This window comes from Rattus norvegicus, chromosome 1, assembly GCF_021556685.1.
Source record: "Rattus norvegicus strain SHRSP/BbbUtx chromosome 1, alternate assembly SHRSP_T2T, whole genome shotgun sequence".
NCBI classification, from domain to species: Eukaryota; Metazoa; Chordata; class Mammalia; order Rodentia; family Muridae; genus Rattus; species Rattus norvegicus.
In genome coordinates this window covers 128,955,754-128,980,924 of record NC_141534.1, presented here as the reverse complement: position 1 = coordinate 128,980,924, position 25,171 = coordinate 128,955,754, and the positions used below count along the sequence as shown (strand labels likewise).

The following is a 25,171-nucleotide window of genomic DNA, read 5'->3' as shown; positions in this document are numbered from 1 at the left end:
ATCATCCGTCTTGAGTTTCGTTTGTTCTAGGGATCTAGGGTAATTCAAGCATTTGGGCTAATAGCCACTTATCAATGAGTGCATACCATGTATGTCTTTCTGTGATTGGGTTAGCTCACTCAGGATGATATTTTCCAGTTCCAACCATTTGCCTACGAATTTCATAAACTCGTTGTTTTTGATAGCTGAGTAATATTCCATTGTGTAGATGTACCACATTTTCTGTATCCATTCCTCTGTTGAAGGGCATCTGGGTTCTTTCCAGTTTCTGGCTATTATAAATAAGGCTGTGATGAACATGGTGGAGCACGTGTCTCTTTTATATGTTGAGGCATCTTTTGGGTATATGCCCAAGAGAGGTATAGCTGGATCCTCAGGCAGTTCAATGTCCAATTTTCTGAGGAACCTCCAGACTGATTTCCAGAATGGTTTTACCAGTCTGCAATCCCACCAACAATGGAGGAGTGTTCCTCTTTCTCCACATCCTCGCCAGCATCTGCTGTCACCTGAGTTTTTGATGTTAGCCAATCACACTGGTGTGAGGTGAAATCTCAGGGTTGTTTTGATTTGCATTTCCCTTATGACTAAAGATGTTGAACATTTCTTTAGGTGTTTCTCAGCCATTCGGCATTCCTCAGCTGTGAATTCTTTGTTTAGCTCTGAACCCCATTTTTTAATAGGGTTATTTGTTTCCCTGCGGTCTAACTTCTTGAGTTCTTTGTATATTTTGGATATAAGGCCTCTATCTGTTGTAGGATTGGTAAAGATCTTTTCCCAATCTGTTGGTTGCCGTTTTGTCCTAACCACAGTGTCCTTTGCCTTACAGAAGCTTTGAAGTTTTATGAGATCCCATTTGTCAATTCTTGATCTTAGAGCATAAGCCATTGGTGTTTTGTTCAGGAAATTTTTTCCAGTGCCCATGTGTTCCAGATGCTTCCCTAGTTTTTCTTCTATTAGTTTGAGTGTGTCTGGTTTGATGTGGAGGTCCTTGATCCACTTGGACTTAAGCTTTGTACAGGGTGATAGGCATGGATCGATCTGCATTCTTCTACATGTTGCCCTCCAGTTGAACCAGCACCATTTGCTGAAAATGCTATCTTTTTTCCATTGGATGGTTTTGGCTCCTTTGTCAAAAATCAAGTGACCATAGGTGTGTGGGTTCATTTCTGGGTCTTCAATTCTATTCCATTGGTCTATCTGTCTGTCTCTGTACCAATACCATGCAGTTTTTATCACTATTGCTCTGTAATACTGCTTGAGTTCAGGGATAGTGATTCCCCCTGAAGTCCTTTTATTGTTGAGGATAGCTTTAGCTATCCTGGGTTTTTTGTTATTCCAGATGAATTTGCAAATTGTTCTGTCTAACTCTTTGAAGAATTGGATTGGTATTTTGATGGGGATTGCATTGAATCTGTAGATTGCTTTTGGTAAAATGGCCATTTTTACTATATTAATCCTGCCAATCCATGAGCATGGGAGATCTTTCCATCTTCTGAGGTCTTCTTCAATTTCTTTCTTCAGTGTCTTGAAGTTCTTATTGTACAGATCTTTTACTTGCTTGGTTAAAGTCACACCGAGGTACTTTATATTATTTGGGTCTATTATGAAGGGTGTCGTTTCCCTAATTTCTTTCTCGGCTTGTTTCTCTTTTGTATAGAGGAAGGCAACTGATTTATTTGAGTTAATTTTATACCCAGCCACTTTGCTGAAGTTGTTTATCAGCTTTAGTATTTCTCTGGTGGAACTTTTAGGATCACTTAAATATACTATCATGTCATCTGCAAATAGTGATATTTTGACCTCTTCTTTTCCAATCTGTATCCCTTTGATCTCCTTTTGTTGTCTGATTGCTCTGGCTAGAACTTCAAGAACTATATTGAATAAGTAGGGAGAGAGTGGGCAGCCTTGTCTAGTCCCTGATTTTAGTGGGATTGCTTCAAGTTTCTCTCCATTTAGTTTAATGTTAGCAACTGGTTTGCTGTATATGGCTTTTACTATGTTTAGGTATGGGCCTTGAATTCCTATTCTTTCCAGGACTTTTATCATGAAGGGGTGTTGAATTTTGTCAAATGCTTTCACAGCATCTAATGAAATGATCATGTGGTTTTGTTCTTTCAGTTTGTTTACATAATGGATCACGTTGATGGTTTTCCGTATATTAAACCATCCCTGCATGCCTGGGATGAAGCCTACTTGATCATGGTGGATGATTGTTTTGATGTGCTCTTGAATTCGGTTTGCCAGAATTTTATTGAGTATTTTTGCGTCGATATTCATAAGGGAAATTGGTCTGAAGTTCTCTTTCTTTGTTGTGTCTTTGTGTGGTTTAGGTATAAGAGTAATTGTGGCTTCGTAGAAGGAATTCGGTAGTGCTCCATCTGTTTCAATTTTGTGGAATAGTTTGGATAATATTGGTATGAGGTCTTCTATGAAGGTTTGATAGAATTCTGCACTAAACCCGTCTGGACCTGGGCTCTTTTTGGTTGGGAGACCTTTAATGACTGCTTCTATTTCCTTAGGAGTTATGGGGTTGTTTAACTGGTTTATCTGTTCCTGATGTAACTTCGATACCTGGTATCTGTCTAGGAAATTGTCCATTTCCTGAAGATTTTCAAATTTTGTTGAATATAGGTTTTTATAGTAAGATCTGATGAGTTTTTGAATTTCCTCTGAATCTGTAGTTATGTCTCCCTTTTCATTTCTGATTTTTTTAATTTGGACACACTCTCTGTGTCCTCTCGTTAGTCTGGCTAAGGGTTTATCTATCTTGTTGATTTTCTCAAAGAACCAACTTTTGGTTCTGTTGATTCTTTCTATGGCCCTTTTTGTTTCTACTTGGTTGATTTCAGCTCTGAGTTTGATTATTTCCTGCCTTCTACTCCTCCTGGGTGTATTTACTTCTTTTTGTTCTAGAGCTTTTAGGTGTGCTGTCAAGCTGCTGACATATGCTCTTTCCTGTTTCTTTCTGCAGGCACTCAGCGCTATGAGTTTTCCTCTTAGCACAGCTTTCATTGTGTCCCATAAGTTTGAGTATGTTGTATCTTCATTTTCATTAAATTCTAAAAAGTTTTTAATTTCTTTCTTTATTTCTTCCTTGACCAGGTTATCATTGAGTAGAGCATTGTTCAATTTCCACGTATATGTGGGCATTCTTCCCTTATTGTTATTGAAGACCAGTTTTAGGCCGTGGTGGTCCGATAGCACGCATGGGATTATTTCTATCTTTCTGTACCTGTTGAGGCCCGTTTTTTGACCAATTATATGGTCAATTTTGGAGAAAGTACCATGAGGAGCTGAGAAGAAGGTATATCCTTTTGCTTTAGGATAGAATGTTCTATAAATATCCGTTAAGTCCATTTGGCTCATGACTTCTCTTAGTCTGTCTGCATCACTGTTTAATTTCTGTTTCCATGATCTGTCCATTGATGAGAGTGGGGTGTTGAAATCTCCCACTATTATTGTGTGAGGTGCAATGTGTGTTTTGAGCTTTAGTAAGGTTTCTTTTACATATGTAGGTGCCCTTGTATTTGGGGCATAGATATTTAGGATTGAGAGTTCATTTTGGTTGATTTTTCCTTTGATGAATATGAAGTGTCCTTCCTTATCTTTTTTGATGACTTTTAGTTGGAAATTGATTTTATTTGATATTAGAATGGCTACTCCAGCTTGCTTCTTCTGACCATTTGCTTGGAAAGTTGTTTTCCAGCCTTTCACTCTGAGGTAGTGTCTGTCTTTGTCTCTGAGGTGTGTTTCCTGTAGGCAGCAGAAAGCAGGGTCCTCGTTGCGTATCCAGTTTGTTAATCTATGTCTTTTTATTGGGGAGTTGAGGCCACTGATATTGAGAGATATTAAGGAATAGTGATTATTGCTTTCCGTTATATTCATATTTGGATGTGAGGTTATGTTTGTGTGCTTTCATTCTCTTTGTTTTGTTGCCAAGACGATTAGTTTCTTGCTTCTTCTAGGGTATAGCTTGCCTCCTTATGTTGGGCTTTACCATTTATTATCCTTTGTAGTGCTGGATTTGTAGAAAGATATTGTGTAAATTTGGTTTTGTCATGGAATATCTTGGTTTCTCCATCAATGTTAATTGAGAGTTTTGCAGGATACAGTAACCGGGGCTGGCATTTGTGTTCTCTTAGGGTCTGTATAACATCAGTCCAGGATCTTCTGGCCTTCATAGTTTCTGGCGAGAAGTCTGGTGTGATTCTGATAGGTCTCCCTTTATATGTTACTTGACCTTTTTCCCTTACTGCTTTTAATATTCTTTCTTTATTTTGTGCGTTTGGTGTTTTGACAATTATGTGACGGGAGGTGTTTCTTTTCTGGTCCAATCTATTTGGAGTTCTATAGGCTTCTTGTATGTCTATGGGTATCTCTTTTTTTAGGTTAGGGAAGTTTTCTTCTATGATTTTGTTGAAGATATTTACTGGTCCTTTGAGCTGGGAGTCTTCACTCTCTTCTATACCTATTATCCTTAGGTTTGATCTTCTCATTGAATCCTGGATTTCCTGTATGTTTTGGACCAGTAGCTTTTTCCACTTTACATTATCTTTGACAGTTGAGTCAATGATTTCTATGGAATCTTCTGCTCCTGAGATTCTCTCTTCCATCACTTGTATTCTGTTGGTGAAGCTTGTATCTACAGCTCCTTGTCTCTTCTTTTGGTTTTCTATATCCAGGGTTGTTTCCATGTTTTCTTTCTTGATTGCTTCTATTTCCATTTTTAATTCCTTCAACTGTTTGATTGTGTTTTCCTGGAATTCTTTCAGGGATTTTTGCGATTCCTCTCTGTAGGCTTTTACTTGTTTATTAATGTTTTCCTGTGCTTCCCTAAGTGTGTTCATGTCTTTCTTGAAGTCCTCCAGCATCATGATCAAATATGATTTTGAAACTAGATCTTGCTTTTCTGGTGTGTTTGGATATTCCATGTTTGTTTTGGTGGGAGAATTGGGCTCCGATGATGGCATGTAGTCTTGGTTTCTGTTGCTTGGGTTCCTGCGCTTGCCTCTCGCCATCAGATTATCTCTAGTGTTACTTTGTTCTGCTATTTCTGACAGTGGCTAGACTGTCCTATAAGCCTGTGTGTCAGGAGTGCTGTAGACCTGTTTTCCTCTCTTTCAGTCAGTTATGGGGACAGAGTGTTCTGCTTTCGGGTGTGTAGTTTTTCCTCTCTACAGGTCTTCAGCTGTTCCTGTGGGCCTGTGTCTTGAGTTCACCAGGCAGCTTTCTTGCAGCAGAAAATTTGGTCTTACCTGTGGTCCCGAGGCTCAGGTTTGCTCATGGGGTGCTGCCCAGGGGCTCTCTGCAGCGGCAGCAACCAGGAAGACCTGTGCCGCCCCTTCCGGGAGCTTCAGTGCACCAGGGTTCCAGATGGTCTTTGGCTTTTTCCTCTGGCGTCCGAGATGTGTGTGCAGGGAGCAGTCTCTTCTGGTTTCCCAGGCTTGTCTGCCTCTCTGAAGGTTTAGCTCTCCCTCCCACGGGATTTGGGTGCAGAGAACTGTTTATCCGGTCTGTTTCTTTCAGGTTCCGGTGGTATCTCTGGCAGGGGTCCTGTCGCTCCTGGGCCCTCCCCCACGGGAGCCCAGAGGCCTTATACAGTTTCCTCTTGGGCCAGGGATTTGGGCAGGGGTGAGCAGTGTTGGTGGTCTCTTCTGCTCTTCAGCCTCAGGAGTGCCCACCTGACCAGGCGGTTGGGTCTCTCTCTCACCGGGTCTGGGAGCAGAGAGCTGCTGCGGGCCGGGATCCGCGGGTGTGGGACTTCCGGTAAACACAGAACGTGCCCGGTCCTAGAGAAATTCTGCTTCCGTGTGTCCCAAGCTCACCAGGCAGCTTTCTTGCAGCAGAAAATTTGGTCTTACCTGTGGTCCCGAGGCTCAGGTTCGCTCGTGGGGTGCTGCCCAGGGGCTCTCTGCAGCGGCAGCAACCAGGAAGACCTGTGCCGCCCCTTCTGGGAGCTTCAGTGCACCAGGTTCCAGATGGTCTTTGGCTTTTTCCTCTGGCGTCTGAGATGTGTGTGCAGGGAGCAGTCTCTTCTGGTTTCCCAGGCTTGTCTGCCTCTCTGAAGGTTTAGCTCTCCCTCCCACGGGATTTGGGTGCAGAGAACTGTTTATCCGGTCTGTTTCCTTCAGGGTCCGGCGGTGTCTCTGGCAGGGGTCCTGCCGCTCCTGGGCCCTCCCCCACGGGAGCCCAGAGGCCTTATACAGTTTCCTCTTGGGCCAGGGATGTGGGCAGGGGTGAGCAGTGTTGGTGGTCTCTTCTGCTCTGCAGCCTCAGGAGTGCCCACCTGACCAGGCGGTTGGGTCTCTCTCTCCAACTATTTTCTTTTATTAACTGTTCTCCATTGTCTCCCACCTCCTCCATCTTCTGATATTTGGTAGAGTAACACCTTTATCTGAGTGCTTTCCTCCTAATTTAAAATGCTGTATCCGCATGTACATATAATGTACATCACAATTCAAGCTCAAGGTGACTGGTCAGACCCTGCACCTGAGACACTACTGTGAAGAATGTCACATCTAACTCCAGGGTTGCTGTGCGGGCCTAGAACCTTCCTTCAGTATTCACTTGGGTTTTAGTTGTCACTGTCTTTGTGTGTGCTGTATGTGTTTTCAGACAGAGCTTGCAAAGTTTCCCTTGGGTGTTTGTTGTGTGGCATCTGCATTGGGTAGGTATCTGCAGTCTCCACACCACTGTTCATTCCCTCATGAGTACCCTTCTCAGGGTCGTCATTGGTTTTTCTGTCCAACATCCTATCTTAGGGTAGTGACCCTGAGAGACCGAGACGGTGGCACCAAGGACAGGGCTTGTTCCTCTGAGTCCAGAGACTCAATGTGATGGGCTGTTGGGGGCTGCTGAGTTAGAGCCTGTGGATGGTCAGCTGTTCAGAACCCACATAGGGGACAAGGCACTCATGTGTGTGTGGAGCACAGCCTCAGACCCTGTCAGATCTGGTGACACTCATCACTGTGAGTGTTCTCAAAGCTCCTGAGTGAGAGTGACACACAGGCAAGACATGGGTGACATTATTTCCCTCTTTCAAGATTAGGTTTTGATTTGTCCCTTGCCATTGTTTCCAAAGATCAAGGAATATCAGTACAGTTTTAAAGGCACAACCAGCCCTCCCTGTGAATGAAGCCACTTTCCATGGAAGTGCACTCTAGGAGAGAGACAGCCTCTGGGCTAGCTGGTCCTGGCATTGTTGTATAGTGGGGTTAGTGAGTACTGGACGTGTTTACTGGGTTGGCTTTCCTTTTTAGATTTTTAAGTTTTTAGTTTTGTTTGTTTGTTTGTTTTCCCAATAAATAATTCTCACATGCTTCCATGTTTGTTTTCGAGAGGTGGGAGCTTAAATGAATAGAAAGTAGGCCCCAGTCCATAAGGGGGTGTGAACACACCACCTTACAGCTCATCACACATTTGACAGGAGTGCCCAGTGGAGGGGAGGGAAGGAGGTGAGTTCTGCCCAATTGAACTTTTCTGTTGTTTCTATATGTTGAATATAGAAGTTCTTGTCAGTCCTTGTGGGATCATGGCCTTCAGATATGCCCACGACCTTTGAATTATGCCTACTAATTTATAGCAGGGGACTTGAGTACCCAAGGAATTTCAATTTCTGGAATTACAATAGTAACTCCCAGCTGTACTCTGAACTTTATCTTGCTAACTGTAATTGAGTAATTGTAAATTATTACTATATTAATGCGTTAAAGTACCAGGGTAGTCTAATTCTAACTGGTGATTATTTATATTTGCCAATTATCTGTTTGAAATAAAAATATGTCTGAACAGCTATTGAACCTGTTAAATTGTACAAATATTATCATGATGGCTTTGTACTGTGGAATGTGCTTAATAAAACAAAAGTTTGCCCAATAAATTGCTAAGTAATGTCAATAAATCAAGATGATTATTATGCAGTACACCTGACCTGGCTTCATGGCAATTGTTATTTCAGCTACTAATTCAAGCCAATACTCTAAATAAAAGGTTGCAGTACAAAAAACAGAACAAAACAAAACAAAACAAAACAAAAAACGAATGACTACACATTCCCAGCACCTATCAATTTTTAATCAGTCCTCACTTGGAAGTAGAACGTCATGCAAAATTGTTGCTTGAGCTTCCACAATTTTTTCCAGATTATAATTCCATATGTATATCTGCCATCTACTCTGTTGTGCCCTGAAGACACTCTCCTTGTGATTATCCAGTTTCTCTGGCTTTTATAGTATACATCAATTTTCTTCTGTGACCCTAAGACTTGAAAGGGTGGCTATATAAACAGACAGAAAGAGGGGTGGCTAAAGAAATGGGGTAAATTCAGGGAGTAGTTGAGGGAAAAGGGGTGAATGTGATCAAAATAATTTGTATGGATCTCTCACAAATGATTTTAAATGGGATAGAAATTGAATGTTAATTTATTTCCTTATTTCTTTATTGGATATTTTCTGCATTTACATTTCAAATATTATTCTCTTTTTCCCCCTCCCCTCCCATGTCCCCCTTCCCTTTGCTTCTATGAAGATGCTCCTACTACCATCCACCCACTCTCATCTCAACACATCCTGCAGGCATGGCAAATTCTTGGTTGAAAAATTTGTTGCTAGGCTTGTGTCCCATATGATGCCTTGCCTGGTAGATGATGGACTGTTCAGGCTCTGTGTCACTGGTTACTAGGAGTCTTTCCTAGTGTCATCCTGACAGATTTCCTAGTTTCTATTGCACAAGTTTTTACCTAGCTTCCTAAATGTCCCCCAATTCCAGTTCTCACTGTCAGTATTCCCTCCCTCAATCCCTGCAACCATATCCTTTCTTTTCTCATTCCTATCTGTCTCCAGTTCACACAGTGTAAACTATTCTGTATCCTCTTCCCAGGAAGATCTTTGCAGCTCCCCTTTTTTATCTCAAAAAATTTTGAATATTTTATATATTACATTTCAAATGTTATCCATTTTCCTGGTTTGCCTCCATGCCCTCTCTGCCTGCTTCTTTGAGGATGCTCACCCTCCAACATAACCCCCTAAAAACTCACCACCCTGGCATTCCCCTACACTGGGGAAATGAGCCTTCACAGGACAAAGGGCTTCTCCTCCTACTGATGCCAAACAATGCTGTCCTCTGCCACATATGTGTCTGGAGCCATGGGTCACTTTATGTGAGCTCTTTGGTTGGTGGTTTAGTTTCTGGGAGCTCTGGGTGGTCTGATTGATTGATATTGTTGTTCTTCCTATGGGGTTGAAAACCACTTTACTTCTTAAGTCCTTTATCTAACTCTTCCATTGAGGTCCCCATGCTCAGTCCAATGGTTAGCTGCAAGCATCCTCATATGTATCAGTAAGGCTCTGGCAGAGCCTCTTGGGAGACATCCATATGATCCTCCTGTCAGCAAGCACTTCTTGGCATCAGCAATAGTGACTAGGTTTGGTGACTGCATATGGGATGGATTCACAGGTGAGCCAGTCTCAGTATAACCTTTCTTTCAGTCCCTGCTTCACTTTTATGCTTCCATAAAAATATTTTTGAAAACACTTAATGTTCTAAAATATTTATTTGACTTACAATTCCAGATTATTCTATATTATTAGGAAAGATAGATGCAGGCTCTTGAGACAATCATCCAAAACTCATTCAACCTTCCCTAAAAAGAGAATAAAATGAATGAATCCAAGCTTCCTATTTGCTTAGTATTCATTTAGTCATCTGAAATCTTACAGAGTCCTGTTTCCTAACCAGGTTATGATACCACTCACCAGGGTTCTTTTTAGCAGCTAGCCACGAAGATAAATTTTCACAGCATATCCATAAGTAGAATGTATGTAGATGGTTTCTCCACTGTAACTTGCTTCCTAGATCACTATGGTTGATATCATTGGCAGCTAAAATAATCATCATGATGTCTTTATTGCATTTGAGGGTCCATGATAGTCACTTTTCTCATTACTGTTATAAGTCTACTTGTAGAAGCAACATAAGTTACAAAGGATTTACTCTGGTTCATGGGATAGAGTTTGGTATTGGGTGAGAAAGCCAAGCAGCTGGGTTCAGTTTGGTTCATGGTATCAGGATTTTGAAACTCACCTTCCTCATAATTCCAGGAAACCAGAATCAGAGTGCTCTGGACAGTCTCAGAATAGGTGTATCCCTAAGACTGTCCATATATTCAACCTACAAGGAAGGATCAATTTTGAAAGATTCCAAAAACTACCAAAAATAATGACCAGTTGGGTTTGGATGTCAATAATTTCAGACTATGCATGATATTCCACCTTCAAACTGTTATCAGAGACAGATTTCCTGTGAGAAAAGCATGATAGATTATACTTTCAACTCTTGATTTGTGTAATTCATTGGTAAGCATACAGCAATAATTAAAATACTTGATGTTCCATGGTGGGGGTATGCCCAGAGAGGCCCTCGCCTGCTCAGAGGTGAAAAGGAGGGGAGATGGGAGAAAGGATTATGGAAAGGGGTGTGGCCAGTAGGGCAACAGTGATCAGTATAAAACAATTAAATAAAAAGTAATAATAAGGGAGAGAGACCTCACCGCCTGGTCAGGTGGGCACTCCCGAGGCTGCAGAGCGGAGGAGACCACCAACACTGCCCACCCCTGCCCACATCCCTGGCCCATGATGAAACTGTATAAGGCCTCTGGGTTCCCGTAGGGGAGGGCCCAGGAGTGGCAGGACCCCTGCGCCTGAGACACCGCTAGAACCTGAAGGAAACAGACCGGATAAACAGTTCTCTGCACCCAAATCCCGTGGGAGGGAGAGCTAAACCTTCAGAGAGGCAGACACGCCTGGGAAACCAGAAGAGACTGCACTTTGCACACACATCTCGGACGCCAGAGGAAAACACCGAACGCCATCTGGAACCCTAGTGCACGGAAGCTCCCGGAAAGGGCGGCGCATATCTTCCTAGTTGCTGCCGCCTCAGAGAGCTCGTGGGCAGCACCCCGCGAGCAAACTTGAGCCTCGGGACCACAGGTAAGACCAACTTTTCTGCTGCAAGTGACCTGCCTGGTGAACTCAAGACACAGGCCCACAGAAACAGCTGAAGACCTGTAGAGAGGAAAAACTACACGCCCGAAAGCAGAACACTCTGTCCCCATAACTGGCTGAAAGAAAACAGGAAAACAGGACTACAGCACTCCTGACACACAGGCTTATAGGACAGTCTAGCCACTGTCAGAAATAGCAGAACAAAGTAACACTAGAGATAATCTGATGGCGAGAGGCAAGCGCAGGAACCCAAGCAACAGAAACCAAGACTACATGGCATCATTGGAGCCCAATTCTCCCACCAAAATAAATATGGAATGTCCAAACACACCAGAAAAGCAAGATCTAGTTTCAAAATCATATTTGATCATGATGCTGGAGGACTTCAAGAAAGACGTGAAGAACTCCCTTACAGAACAAGTAGAAGCCTACAGAGAGGAATCACAAAAATGCCTGAAAGAATTCCAGGAAAACATAAATAAACAAGTAGAAACCCATAGAGAGGAGACACAAAAATCCCTGAAAGAATTCCAGGAAAACAAAATCAAACAGTTGACGGAATTAAAAATGGAAATAGAAGCAATCAAGAAAGAACACATGGAAACAACCCTGGATATAGAAAATCAAAAGAAGAGACAAGGAGCTGTAGATACAAGCTTCTCCAACAGAATACAAGAGATGGAAGAGAGAATCTCGGGAGCAGAAGATTCCATAGAAATCATTGACTCAACTGTCAAAGATAATGTAAAGCAGAAAAGGCTACGGGTCCAAAACATACAGGAAATCCAGGACTCAATGAGAAGATCAAACCTAAGGATAATAGGCATAGAAGAGAGTGAAGACTCCCAGCTCAAAGGACCAGTAAATATCTTCAACAAAATCATAGAAGAAAAATTCCCTAACGTAAAAAAAGAGATACCCATAGGCATACAAGAAGCCTACAGAACTCCAAATAGATTGGACCAGAAAAGAAACACCTCCCATCACATAATAGTCAAAACACCAAATGCACAAAATGAAGAAAGAATATTAAAAGCAGTAAGGGAAAAAGGTCAAGTAACATATGAAGGCAGACCTATCAGAATCACACCAGACTTTTCGCCAGAAACTATGAAGGCCAGAATATCCTGGACAGATGTCATACAGACCTTAAGAGAACACAAATGCCAGCCCAGGTTACTGTATCCTGCAAAACTCTCAATTAACATAGATGGAGAAATCAAGATATTCCATGACAAAACCAAATTTACACAATATCTTTCTACAAATCCAGCACTACAAAGGATAATAAAGGGTAAAGACCAACATAAGGAGGCAAGCTATACCCTAGAAGATGCAAGAAACTAATCATCTTGGCAACAAAACAAAGAGAAGAAAAGCACACAAACATAACCTCACATCCAAATATGAATATAACAGGAAGCAATAATCACTATTCCTTAATATCTCTCAACATCAATGGCCTCAACTCCCCAATAAAAAGACATAGATTAACAAACTGGATACGCAACGAGGACCCTGCATTCTGCTGCCTACAGGAAACACACCTCAGAGACAAAGACGGACACTACCTCAGAGTGAAAGGCTGGAAAACAACTTTCCAAGCAAATGGTCAGAAGAAGCAAGCTGGAGTAGCCATTCTAATATCAAATAAAATCAATTTTCAATTAAAAGTCATCAAAAAAGATAAGGAAGGACACTTCATATTCATCAAAGAAAAAATCCACCAAGATGAACTCTCAATCCTAAATATCTATGCCCCAAATACAAGGGCACCTACATATGTAAAAGAAACCTTACTAAATCTCAAAACACACATTGCACCTCACACAAAAATAGTGGGAGATTTCAACACCCCACTCTCATCAATGGACTGATCATGGAAACAGAAATTAAACAGAGACGTAGACAGACTAAGAGAAGTCATGAGCCAAATGGACTTAACGGATATTTAAAGAACATTCTATCCTAAAGCAAAAGGATATACCTTCTTCTCAGCTCCTCATGGTACTTTCTCCAAAATTGACCATATAGTTGGTCAAAAAACGGGCCTCAACTGGTACAGAAAGATAGAAATAATCCCATGCGTGCTATCAGACCACCACGGCCTAAAACTGGTCTTCAATAACAATAAGGGAAAAATGCCCACATACACGTGGAAATTGAACAATACTCTACTCAATGATAACCAGGTCAAGGAAGAAATAAAGAAAGAAATTAAAAACTTTTTAGAATTTAATGAAAATGAAGGTACAACATACCCAAACTTATGGGACACAATGAAAGCTGTGCTAAGAGGAAAACTCATAGCGCTGTGTGCCTGCAGAAAGAAACAGGAAAGAGCATATGTCAGCAGCTTGACAGCACACCTAAAACCTCTAGAGCAAAAAGAAGCAAATACACCCAGGAGGAGTAGAAGACAGGAAATAATCAAACTCAGAGCTGAAATCAACCAAGTAGAAACAAAAAGGACCATAGAAAGAATCAACAGAACCAAAAGTTTGTTCTGTGAGAAAATCAACAAGATAGATAAACCCTTAGCCCGACTAACGAGAGGACACAGAGAGTGTGTCCAAATTAACAAAATCAGAAATGAAAAGGGAGACACAACTACATATTCAGAGGAAATTCAAAAAATCATCAGATCTTAGTATAAAAGCCTATATTCACCAAAACTTGAAAATCTACAGGAAATGAACAATTTCCTAGATAAATACCTGGTACTGAAGTTAAATCAGGAACAGATAAACCAGTTCAACAACCCCATAACTCCTAAGGAAATAGAAGCAGTCATTAAAGGTCTCCCAACCAAAAAGAGCCCAGGTCCAGACGGGTTTAGTGCAGAATTCTATCAGACCTTCATAGAAGACCTCATACCAATATTATCCAAACTATTCCACAAAATTGAAACAGATGGATCATTCCCGAATTCCTTCTATGAAGCCACAATTACTCTTATACCTAAACCACACAAAGACACAACAAAGAAAAAGAACTTCAGACCAATTTCCCTTATGAATATCGACGCAAAAATACCCAATAAAATTCTGGCAAACCGAATTCAAGAGCACATCAATACAATCATCCACCATGATCAAGTAGGCTTCATCCCAGGCATGCAGGGATGGTTTAATATACGGAAAACCATCAACGTGATCCATTATATAAACAAACTGAAAGAAAAAAACCACATGATCATTTCATTAGATGCTGAGAAAGCATTTGACAAAATTCAACACCCCTTCATGATAAAAGTCCTGGAAAGAATAGGAATTCAAGGCCCCTACCTAAACATAGTAAAAGCCATATACAGCAAACCAGTTGCTAACATTAAACTAAATGGAGAGAAACTTGAAGCAATCCCACTAAAATCAGGGACTAGACAAGGCTGCCCACTCTCTCCCTACTTATTCAATATAGTTCTTGAAGTTCTAGCCAGAGCAATCAGACAACAAAAGGAGGTCAAGGGGATAAAGATTGGAAAATAAGAAGTCAAAATATCACTATTTGCAGATGATACGATAGTTTATTTAAGTGTTCCCAAAAGTTCCACCAGAGAACTACTAAAGCTGATAAACAACTTCAGCAAAGTGGCTGGGTATAAAATTAACTCAAATAAATCAGTAGCCTTCCTCTACACAAAAGAGAAAGAAAGCCGGGAAAGAAATTAGGGAAACGACACCCTTCATAATAGACCCAAATAATATAAAGTACCTCGGTGTGACTTTAACCAAGCAAGTAAAAGATCTGTACACTAAGAACTTCAAGACAGTGAAGAAAGAAATTGAAGAAGACCTCAGAAGATGGAAAGATCTCCCATGCTCATGGATTGGCAGGATTAATATAGTAAAAATGGCCATTTTATCAAAAGCGATCTATAGATTCAGTGCAATCCCCGTCAAAATACCAATCCAACTCTTCAAAGAGTTAGACAGAACAATTTGCAAATTCATCTGGAATAACAAAAAACCCAGGATAGCTAAAACTATCCTCAACAATAAAAGGACTTCAGGGGGAATCACTATCCCTGAACTCAAGCAGTATTACAGAGCAATAGTGATAAAAACTGCATGATATTGGTACAGAGACAGACAGATAGACCAATGGAATAGAATTGAAGACCCAGAAATGAACCCACACACCTATGGTCACTTGATTTTTGACAAAGGAGCCAAAACCATCCAATGGAAAAAAGATAGCATTTTCAGCAACTGGTGCTGGTTCAACTGGAGGTCAACATGTAGAAGAATGCAGATTGATCCATGCTTATCACCCTGTACAAAGCTTAAGTCCAAGTGGATCAAGGACCTCCACATCAAACCTGATACACTCAAACTAATAGAAGAAAAACTAGGGAAGCATCTGGAACACATGGGCACTGGAAAAAATTTCCTGAACAAAACATCAATGGCTTATGCTCTAAGATCAAGAATCGACAAATGGGATCTCATAAAACTGCAAAGCTTCTGTAAGGCAATGGACACTGTGGTTAGGACAAATCGGTAACCAACAGATTGGGAAAAGATCTTTACCAATCCTACAACAGATCGAGGCCTTATATCCAAAATATACAAAGAACTCAAGAAGTTAGGCCGCAGGGAGACAAATAACCCTATTCAAAAATGGGGTTCAGAGCTAAACAAAGAATTCACAGCTGAGGAATGCCGAATGGCTGAGAAACACCTAAAGAAATGTTCCACATCTTTAGTCATAAGGGAAATGAAATCAAAACAACACTGAGATTTCACCTCACACCAGTGAGAATGGCTAAGATCAAAAACTCAGGTGACAGCAGATGCTGGCGAGGATGCGGAGAAAGAGGAACACTCCTCCATTTTTGGTGGGATTGCAGACTGGTACAACCATTCTGGAAATCAGTCTGGAGGTTCCTCAGAAAATTGGACATTGAACTACCTGCGGACCCAGCTATAACTCTCTTGGGCATATACCCAAAAAGATGCCCCAACATATAAAAAAGACACGTGCTCCACTATGTTCATCGCAGCCTTATTTATAATAGCCAGAAGCTGGAAAGAACCCAGATGCCCTTCAACAGAGGAATGGATACAGAAAATGTGGTACATCTACACAATGGAATATTACTCAGCTATCAAAAACAACGGCTTTATGAAATTCGTAGGCAAATGTTTGGAACTGGAAAATATCATCCTGAGTGAGCTAACCCAATCACAGAAAGACACAGATGGTATGCACTCACTGATAAGTGACTATTAGCCCAAATGCTTGAATTACCCTAGATGCCTAGAACAAATGAAACTCAAGACGGATGATCAAAATGTGAATGCTTCACTCCTTCTCTAAAAGGGGAACAAGAATACCATTGACAGGGAAGAGAGAGGCAAAGATTAAAACAGAGACTGAAGGAACACCCATTCAGAGCCTGCCCCACATGTGGCCCATACATGTACAGGCACCCAATTAGACAAGATGGATGAAGCAAAGAAGTGCAGGCCGATGGGAGCCAGATGTAGATCGCTCCTGAGAGACACAGCCAGAATACAGCAAATACAGAGGCGAATGCCAGCAGCAAACCACTGAACTGAGAATAGGACCCCCGTTGAAGGAATCAGAGAAAGAACTGGAAGAGCTTGAAGGGGCTCGAGACCCCATATGTACAACAATGCCAAGCAACCAGAGCTTCCAGGAACTAAGCCACTACCTAAAGACTATACATGGACTGACCCTGGACTCTGACCTCATAGGTAGCAATGAATATCCTAGTAAGAGCACCAGTGGAAGGGGAAGCCCTGGGTCCTGCTAAGACTGAACCCCCAGTGAACTAGACTGTTGGGGGGAGGGCGGCAATGGGGGGAGGGTTGGGAGGGGAACACCCATAAGGAAGGGGAGGGGGGAGGGGGATGTTTGCCCGGAAACCAAAGAATTATTATTAAGTATTAAATAAATTAAAAAAAAGAAGTTAGATTAAAAAAACCCAAAAAAAGTAATAATAATTAAGCAAAAGGAATGGGATAGGATAGGGGGTTCTGGAGGGGAAACTGTGAATGGGAGTACTATTTGAAAAGTAAATAAGGAAATATCCAATAAAATACAACAAGAAAAGAAAAAATAAAAGGGTATGAGTGTGTATCCATAATTGGTACATCTGCAATATAACTACCACACCTAAGGAAGACTCATGGCCTTGAGGAAGAGAAGTCTAAATGCCTGTATGGTCCAGAGACCAAGATGCTCATTGTAAGGCAGTGTCTTCTAGAGATAAAAGGGCTATTGAAGCTATCAAATCTCAATAATATGATTGACTAAACAAGATTGGCACAGTAAAATCATAAATTGACATGGAAACACTGATGGGAGAACTTCAAAAGAACCATTGATGAAAGAAGAGTTGCCTGCTAGCCATGGTTGAGGAGAGAATAATTCATATTTCTCCAGAGATATAACTCTGATAGATTACCCAGTGATAATATCCAGCTATAAGCACACACTCATACACACATCAAAGGAGAGACAGAGAGACAGAATGAGTAAGAAAGACAGACAAGGAGATGTGAAGGCAGAGAGAGGGGGTAACAATAAATGGAATTATAGGCTGTATGTATATATGTGTGTGTATCCTCAATAAAGATGTCATGAATTTGAGAGGGAATGGGCACATAAGAGGATTTGGAGGAGTGAGGGGATATTAAATAAATACTGTTCTCATATAAGAACATAACAAATAATTTAAATTAAAATATTTTTACAATGATGTATTGGGTTTTCTAAAGGCTAAGACAATTTTCATATTCTAAAGGGACAGAATCAATTTCTAGTTAGCCAAAGTTACTATCTCTTTGAGGTATTGCACATTTTGAGTCCATTACTTTGGTGACCTTTTGGAGCAAGATGTTGACATTGTCAGCTTGGACCCATGCTCAACAATGAATCAAGGAGGGCTTCCTCTATGTCCTCTGCAAACTTCCACATCCTTATAAAGCTCTGAGAATTATGTGTTTTGCCCAACTTCTGCTGTTGCTAATGTTTGTCCAATAGAAGATCTGTTAAACAGTATTTCAGAAATCATATTTTAAGTACTGGACAATTCCAAATTTTATCATAATGTTGATCATATTATACTTGAAATTTCCTGTTGGAAATTGGTGTATCTGCCACATAAATATTTTGAAATTCAGGAGAATTTCTGACACAAAGAGATTTTAGCTGATCCATGCAACAAAGGAATGAAAACCTTTGCTTCTGTGTGTCTTTGGGATTTCTCAAGATAAACTCTCGGGAAACTTTCATTAGAGGGGAACAATAATGTAACTAAAATTCGAAGTCAGCTGCTGTGATGGAACAATAGGTCCATGGGAACATACTGTTTGAGGGACTTAAGTGTTTCACATCAGGTTTAGAGTAGACTAGAGGTCTTATTACAAGTACAGGCAGGGCTGGAGCATTGCAATACTGAGAAACGTGAGAATGTGTATTAGGCTAATAAGGAAAAAAGTACTCATCCCTAGTCTGTGGTAAATATTCTATTCACAAGGCTTGATATGTGATATTCAGCTTAGCTATGGAATATGCTATATTGTGAATTATTAATTTATATAATTACAGGATGGGTTTACACCTCTCCTGCTGGCACTTCGAGAAAGGAAACTCCTCACAGCAGAATATTTAATAAAACATGGTGCAAATATTTATGCACGGGATGATTATCAAAGGTACTGTACTTTGACTTTTAAAATACTACTACTGTCTAGTAAAATTCACTCAAATAAACACTATAATATAAATATACTAGAAAGAATCAAATCATCAATCACATTAAATATATCACTTATGAAATTATAATATATTTATATAGAAAAGAATTATACCTATATCTATATCTCTTTATCTATGTATGATATCTGTCTATCTATGATATTCCTTGTTATATTCCTTCTTTATAACGAGAGGTTTATATTCGTTATGAGAGGTTTTTTTCTCATTTACAATATTATTTTGTCCTTCATATGATTTTATATGAGTTCTAAGACTTCATGTAACTGTTCTAAAACATATGATCTATAACTTAAATTACTGATTTGTTATGAAATTTATAATCACTTTAAACTATGAATAAATTAAAAATATGTTTCATGACTCTGAATAATGCTTATATCTTTTTCTTTCTTTGAATAATACTTTTATCAGGATTTTCCCAAGTGATCATGTTGTGATAAAATAATAAAAGGAAAGTTTTCTATCAGTTCCCATACTCTGGATCCTCCCATTCTGGCTGCTACTCTGCCACGCGGTCTGCAAGCCGCCCTCTCCGCGTGGCCCCCTAGTTACCATGTTCCTCTCTCTCTCTCTCTCTCTCTCTCTCTCTCTCTCTCTCTCTCTCACACACACACACACACACACACACACACACACACACACACACACAGAGCTCTCATTCTGCGGGCCCTGTGTATTCTGAGTCTACCCAACAGAACCAGATCTGCATGCTCCAACTGCCTCTCAGCCATATCTTTCACACACTGTCCTCTTTAGCCCAGTAAAATCAAAGTTCCTGTAATTTATTAATCAGATTTATATGTTAAATTCTCAATCCACAACACATCCACAGGATAAATTCACTGCCAATTAATTAAGATACAAAACGCCTACCTAGACAAGATAAAATTGACGTAGTCCATCTGGATCTGGATCATCCTGCTTGGTTGTCTCCATCTTGATTTTTTACTCCTCCTCTTCTCTTCTTCCTAGACTTTTTCCTCACCAATGATAGGTAGCATAATGACATCATCTTACATGATTATCATTACCAGATACTGTTAATGTTGCTTTTTATGCAATAAGCATTTGTAGTTTCATTATCTCGTATCAATGAAAGGAAGAAAAGTGGCTTTAATTGGATAAAGTTCAATGAAAATAAATAGTATGTGAGTGTTAGAGAAGTCCTTGGTGATACAAGATAATGTTAGTTCAAAATTTTCCAGTTTCTACTCACACAAATTTGTGAACAGTCTTTAACCTCCAAATATTTTTCATTGTGTGTGGATATGCAAAACCAACTTGAATGGTGGTTGCAAAATTATGTAGTGTTATGCAGTTCAATGCTTACTAAAATCAGTAAATGAAAAGGCTATGCTATGTATTTTTATCGTTAACATTACTAATATGCTTTTATGCAGATGGATATTATGTATTTGACAGTGAATTATACTATATTAGAGTAGGAAGTATATGGCATTCCTTTTCACATAAATCTTTCTATACTTCTGGTAAATGTTCTTCACATAATTATTCACAATAAACCAATTAAAATAGGCCTTCTCCTATAAAGATCACACTGTGGGTCAAGAAGGTTTTTGCTTGTTTTCTCTATTTAGCCTTATAAATTGAACTTTGTGCTTTCAATATTCTTAAATCTGGTTAGTAAATGGTCAATTCTATATATACCCCAGCTATATATCTACTTAGTAAAACATATTATGTTTTGTGCTTAAGCACATTAAATTGGTAAAATATAGTATATCCAGTCTTTATACAATTTGTCTCTGGCATTCTAGAACAACACTCATGTATGCAGTGCAATGGGATTCTGAAGTCATTGTTGAGCAGTTACTGGAGAAAGGAATTGATCACTCCTTAAAGGACTCATTTGGATGGAGTGCACTTCAGTATGCAGTGGCAGGAAAACGCAAAGTGTAAGTATATGTGTCACAATGCTAATTAACACTAAATGTAAGCATGAAATATTTACTAATGTATTTTATACAAGGTGAGACTACATTATTTACATTCTTTGGAAACAGAAACATTTTAGTCAACTGCACTTGCCAAAGAGTGTGCAGAGGGACAGATTATTCTGAAGTAGCAATGAGTGCAGGAGACATTATATATCAGGATTGATTTATGGTGATTCTTGGAATCACATTAAGGGATCTGAAGGTAATAGGCATATATACTAGCATTGAAATTCACCTCTAGCCTGTGTTCACTATATTTAATAAGTCCCACTGCATCTCATCAGTATGTTTATAAATGTATTAACAATGGTTTTGTCTTCCATATAAGTTGAAGGTAAGCACAGAGACTCAGTATCAGTTTGACAATTCTCACCTGGCTCAGTTCCTTGTTGGCTAAAGGAAGAAGGGCAATAGAGCAACCTATGTTTAGAGTTCTCACTTTGGGCTGACTCTAGTTCAGTAGTTACAATGTCTGGTACAGCAGAATTTGATAATAGGCCCATTGATGAATTACACGGTGGATTTCACTTAGGATTCTAATCAGTTCAAGATTGAGAAGCCAATTATATACTTTTTAAAATACGTATGTACATATTTTCATGTGATGAAATCTTCATAGCCACCTGGATAAATAAAATAATAAAATCCCAACTTTTGAAAGCCTAAATTGGGAGTCTAAGAGAAACACTTCCAGAAAAGGAGACTTGGGATTCCTTTTGATATCAGGGTACTTTCAATAATGTCAAGATAATCTAGATTCACGAATCCTCTTCTCTTTTTCAATGAGAAACTTTGTAAAAAACTGTTTAGAGCTTATAAATTTGAAGGGTATGGCAAAATCTTAAATAAATCTTTTACTTAAAAAATTCTTAAGAATTTAATCTATAGCTAAAAGGTTTCTTTTTAGTCTTAAAATAGTAACATTATCTACCACCAATTCTGTACATGGCAGAAAGGATATAATTTTGGACTATGAGGACTCACTCCTCTTAAGTCAACACAGTATCTTCACAGGTAAGTCTTCTTGCAGTTTCATTCTCCATAGTTCTTTCTTAGCAAAAAAGATTGTAGTAGGAGTTCTTTGATTCTCTGTAATAGAATCCCCTTTGTGTATGTGCCCAAGGGTTTTACAGCTGGATTGTGAGATTGATCTATTTCCAGTATCCTTTCCATAAAAGGCTCTATGGATTGATTTGTCTTCTGTATGTATTTTTAATATAAGACCTTAATTCTATGAGCTGCCTTCACAGAGGCATAACAAGCTATAATAATACAAGGCATATATTCTCATATCAAGGATGAATGATGCAACTCCATATACATGGATAATAGATCTTTCTCTCACAAGAACACCAAGCTACACAACCACAACATATATACATAGATCCTAGGTCAGGCACAGGAGGCTTCCTGATCTTTGTGAGCCCACTTGAATCCTAATCACTTGATTCTGTGGTCTTGATATTATGGCTTATACAATAATTCCTTCTCCTCCCCAGAACTTCCCCAAATTTCCATACTATTTGGTTGTGGGATTCTGCATCTGCTTCAATCAGATGCTGGATAAAGTCTCTGTGGTCTCTCTTTTATAAAGCTAGGTCTTGTCTCAGCACATCCTGCAGGCGTGGTAAACTCTTGGTTGAAAGTTTTGTTGCTAAGCTTGTGTCCCACTTGATGCCTTGCCTGGTAGATGATGGACAGTTCAGGCTCTGTGTCACTGGTTACTAGGAGTCTTTCCTAGTGTCACCCTGATAGATTTCCTAGTTTCTATTGCACAAGTTTTTACCTAGCTTCCTAAATGTCCCTCAATTCCAGTTCTCACTGCCAGTATTCCCTCCCTCAATCCCTGCAACCATATCCTTCCTTTTCTCATTCCTACCTGTCTCCAGTTCACACAGTATAAACTATTCTGTATCCTCTTCCCAGGAAGATCTTCACATCTCCTCTCTTTTTTTTATCTCAATGTTATCCCTTTTCCTGGTTTGCCCCCATTCTCCCTCTGCCTGCTTCTTTGAGGATGCTCACCCTCCCACCCAACCCCTTCAAAACTCACCACCCTGGCATTCCCCTACACTGGGGAAATGAGCATTCACGGGACCAAGGGGTTCTCCTCCTATTGATGTCAGACAATGCCATACTCTGCGACATATGTGTCTGGAGCCATGGTTTACTTCAGTGTACTCTTTGGTAGGTGGATTAGTCTCTGGGAGTTCTGGGGGGCGGTGTATGATTAGTTAATGTTTTTCTTCCTACGTGGTTTCAAATCCCTTCAGCTCCTTCAGTTTTTTCTCTAACTCCTTCATTGGAGTCCCCAATGGTTAGCTACAAGCATCCTCATAAGTTTCAGTAAGACTGTGGCAAAGCCTCTCAGGAGACATCCATATCAGGTTCCTGTCAGTAATTACTTCCTGGCCTCAGCAATAGTGATTGAGTTTGGTGGCTGTATATGGGATTGATCTTCATGTGGCACAGTCTCTGGATGGCCTTTCCTTCAGTCTTTGCTCCTCTCTGTTTTCCTGTATTTCCTCCCAGGAGTATTTCATTCTCCCTTCTAAGAAGGACTGAAGCATCCACATTTTGGTCTTCCTTTTTCTTGTACTTCATATGGTCTGTGAAGTGTATCTTTGGTATTCCAGGCTTTTTGGCTAATATCAATTTATCAGTCATTGCATACCATGTGTGTTCTTTTGTGACTGAGTTACCTTGCACAGGATGAAATTTTCTAGTTCCATCCATTTGCCTAAGGATTTCATGAAGGCATTTTTTATTGGATATTTTCTTTACTTACATTTCAAATGTTATCCCCTTTCCTGATTTCCCCTCTGAAGTTCGCCATCCCTTCCCCTGTCACCTAGCCTCTATGAGGGTGTTCCACCATGGGTCCCTCCATGTGTACTCTTTGGTTGGTAGCTTAGTCTCTGGGAGTTCTGGGGGATCTGGTTGGTTTTTGTTCTCCTATGGGGTTGAAAACCCCTTCAGCTCCTTCAGTCCTTCCTCTAACTCTCCTCCAATAGGGATCTCATTTTCAGTTCAATGGTTGGCTGTGAGCACCTGCTTTTGTATTTGACAGGATCTGGCAGAGCCATTCAGGAGACAGCTGTATCAGGCTCCAGTCAGCATGCACTTCTTGGCATTTATAATATTGTCTGGCTTTGGTGACAGCATATGGGATGGATCTCTGGGTAGGGCTGTCTCTGCATGACCTTTTCCTCAGTCTCTGCTGTAAACTTTATCTCTGTATTTCCTCCTGTGAATATTTTGTTCTCCATCTCTAAGAAGGACTGAAGAATTCACTCTTTGGTCTTCCAACTTCTTGAGCTTCATGTGGTCTGTGGATTGCATCTTGGGTATTCTGAACTTTTGGGCAAATATCCACTTATCAATGAGTGCATACTATGTGTGGTTCTTTTGTGATTGGGTTACCTCACTCAGGATGATATTTTCTAATTCCATCCATTTGGCTATGAATTTCATGAAGTCATTAGTTTGATAGCTAAGTTGTGTAAACATACCACATTTTCTGTATCTATTCCCATGTTTAAAGACATTTGGGTTCTTTCCAGATTCTGGCTATTATAAATAAGGCTTCTATGAACATAGTGGAGCATGTGTCCTTGTTATATGTTGGAGCATCATTTGGCTATATGCACAGAAGTGGTATAGCTGTGCCCTCAGGGAGCACTATGTCCAATTTTATAAGGAACCAGATATCAAACCCACCAACAATGGAGGAGTGCTCCTCTTTCTCCACATCCTCACCAGCATCTGCTGTCACCTGATCTTTTGATCTTAGCCATTCTGAGTGGTGTGAGGTAGAATCTTAGGGGTTATTTAGATTTGCATTTCCCTGATGAGTAAGGGTGTAGAACATTTCTTTATGTACTTCTCAGCCACTCGATATCCTCAGTCAAGAATTGTTTGTTTAGTGCTTTATCCAATTTTTAAATAGGGTTATTTGATTTTCTTGAGTATAACTTCTTGAGTTCTTTGTACATAATAGATATTAGCTCTCTAAGAGATGTAGGATTGGTAAAGATCTTTTCCCAATTTGTTGGTTGTAGCATCTCCCCTCAAGCCCCCTTTGCTACATAGGATTTCTGTGTCAATGAATTATCCCATGATTATTCTTTTCTTCCAACTAGTATCCACTTATCAGTTAATATATGATGTTTGTCTTTCTGTGTCTGTGTTATGTCACTAATGATATTTTTTTTATAGTTCTACCTATTTGCTAGCCAATTTCAAGATGCTATTTTTTCAAACAGTTGAGGAATACTCCATTTTGTAAATGTATCATTTTCATTTATCCATTTTTTTCAGTTAAGAAACACCTTATTTATTTCCTGTTTCTGGATATTATGAATAAATCTGCTATAAACATGGTTGAAAAAGTATCCCTTTGGTAGTATGGTGCATTTCTTTTTGGTATATGCCCAAAAGTGGTATAACTGGTCTTGAGGT

The 25,171-nt window shown here is 39.9% G+C and overlaps 1 protein-coding gene across 6 annotated transcripts in view; it reads left to right on the top strand.

The window, feature by feature from the left end:
* Potefam2 (POTE ankyrin domain family member 2) overlaps nucleotides 1-25,171 on the top strand; it is a 204,488-nt gene that overhangs the window by 46,438 nt on the left and 132,879 nt on the right. For 4 of the 6 annotated variants that reach the window (XM_087601106.1, XM_087601109.1, XM_087601105.1 and 1 more), the window contains exons 4-6: nucleotides 18,582-18,688; nucleotides 20,531-20,668; nucleotides 21,663-21,724. In XM_087601106.1, the coding sequence (XP_087457232.1) occupies nucleotides 18,582-18,688; nucleotides 20,531-20,668; nucleotides 21,663-21,724 (307 nt within the window). The remainder of the gene's footprint in view (nucleotides 1-18,581; nucleotides 18,689-20,530; nucleotides 20,669-21,662; nucleotides 21,725-25,171) is intronic. The other 2 variants (XM_087601111.1, XM_087601110.1) reach the window with 1 other exon arrangement.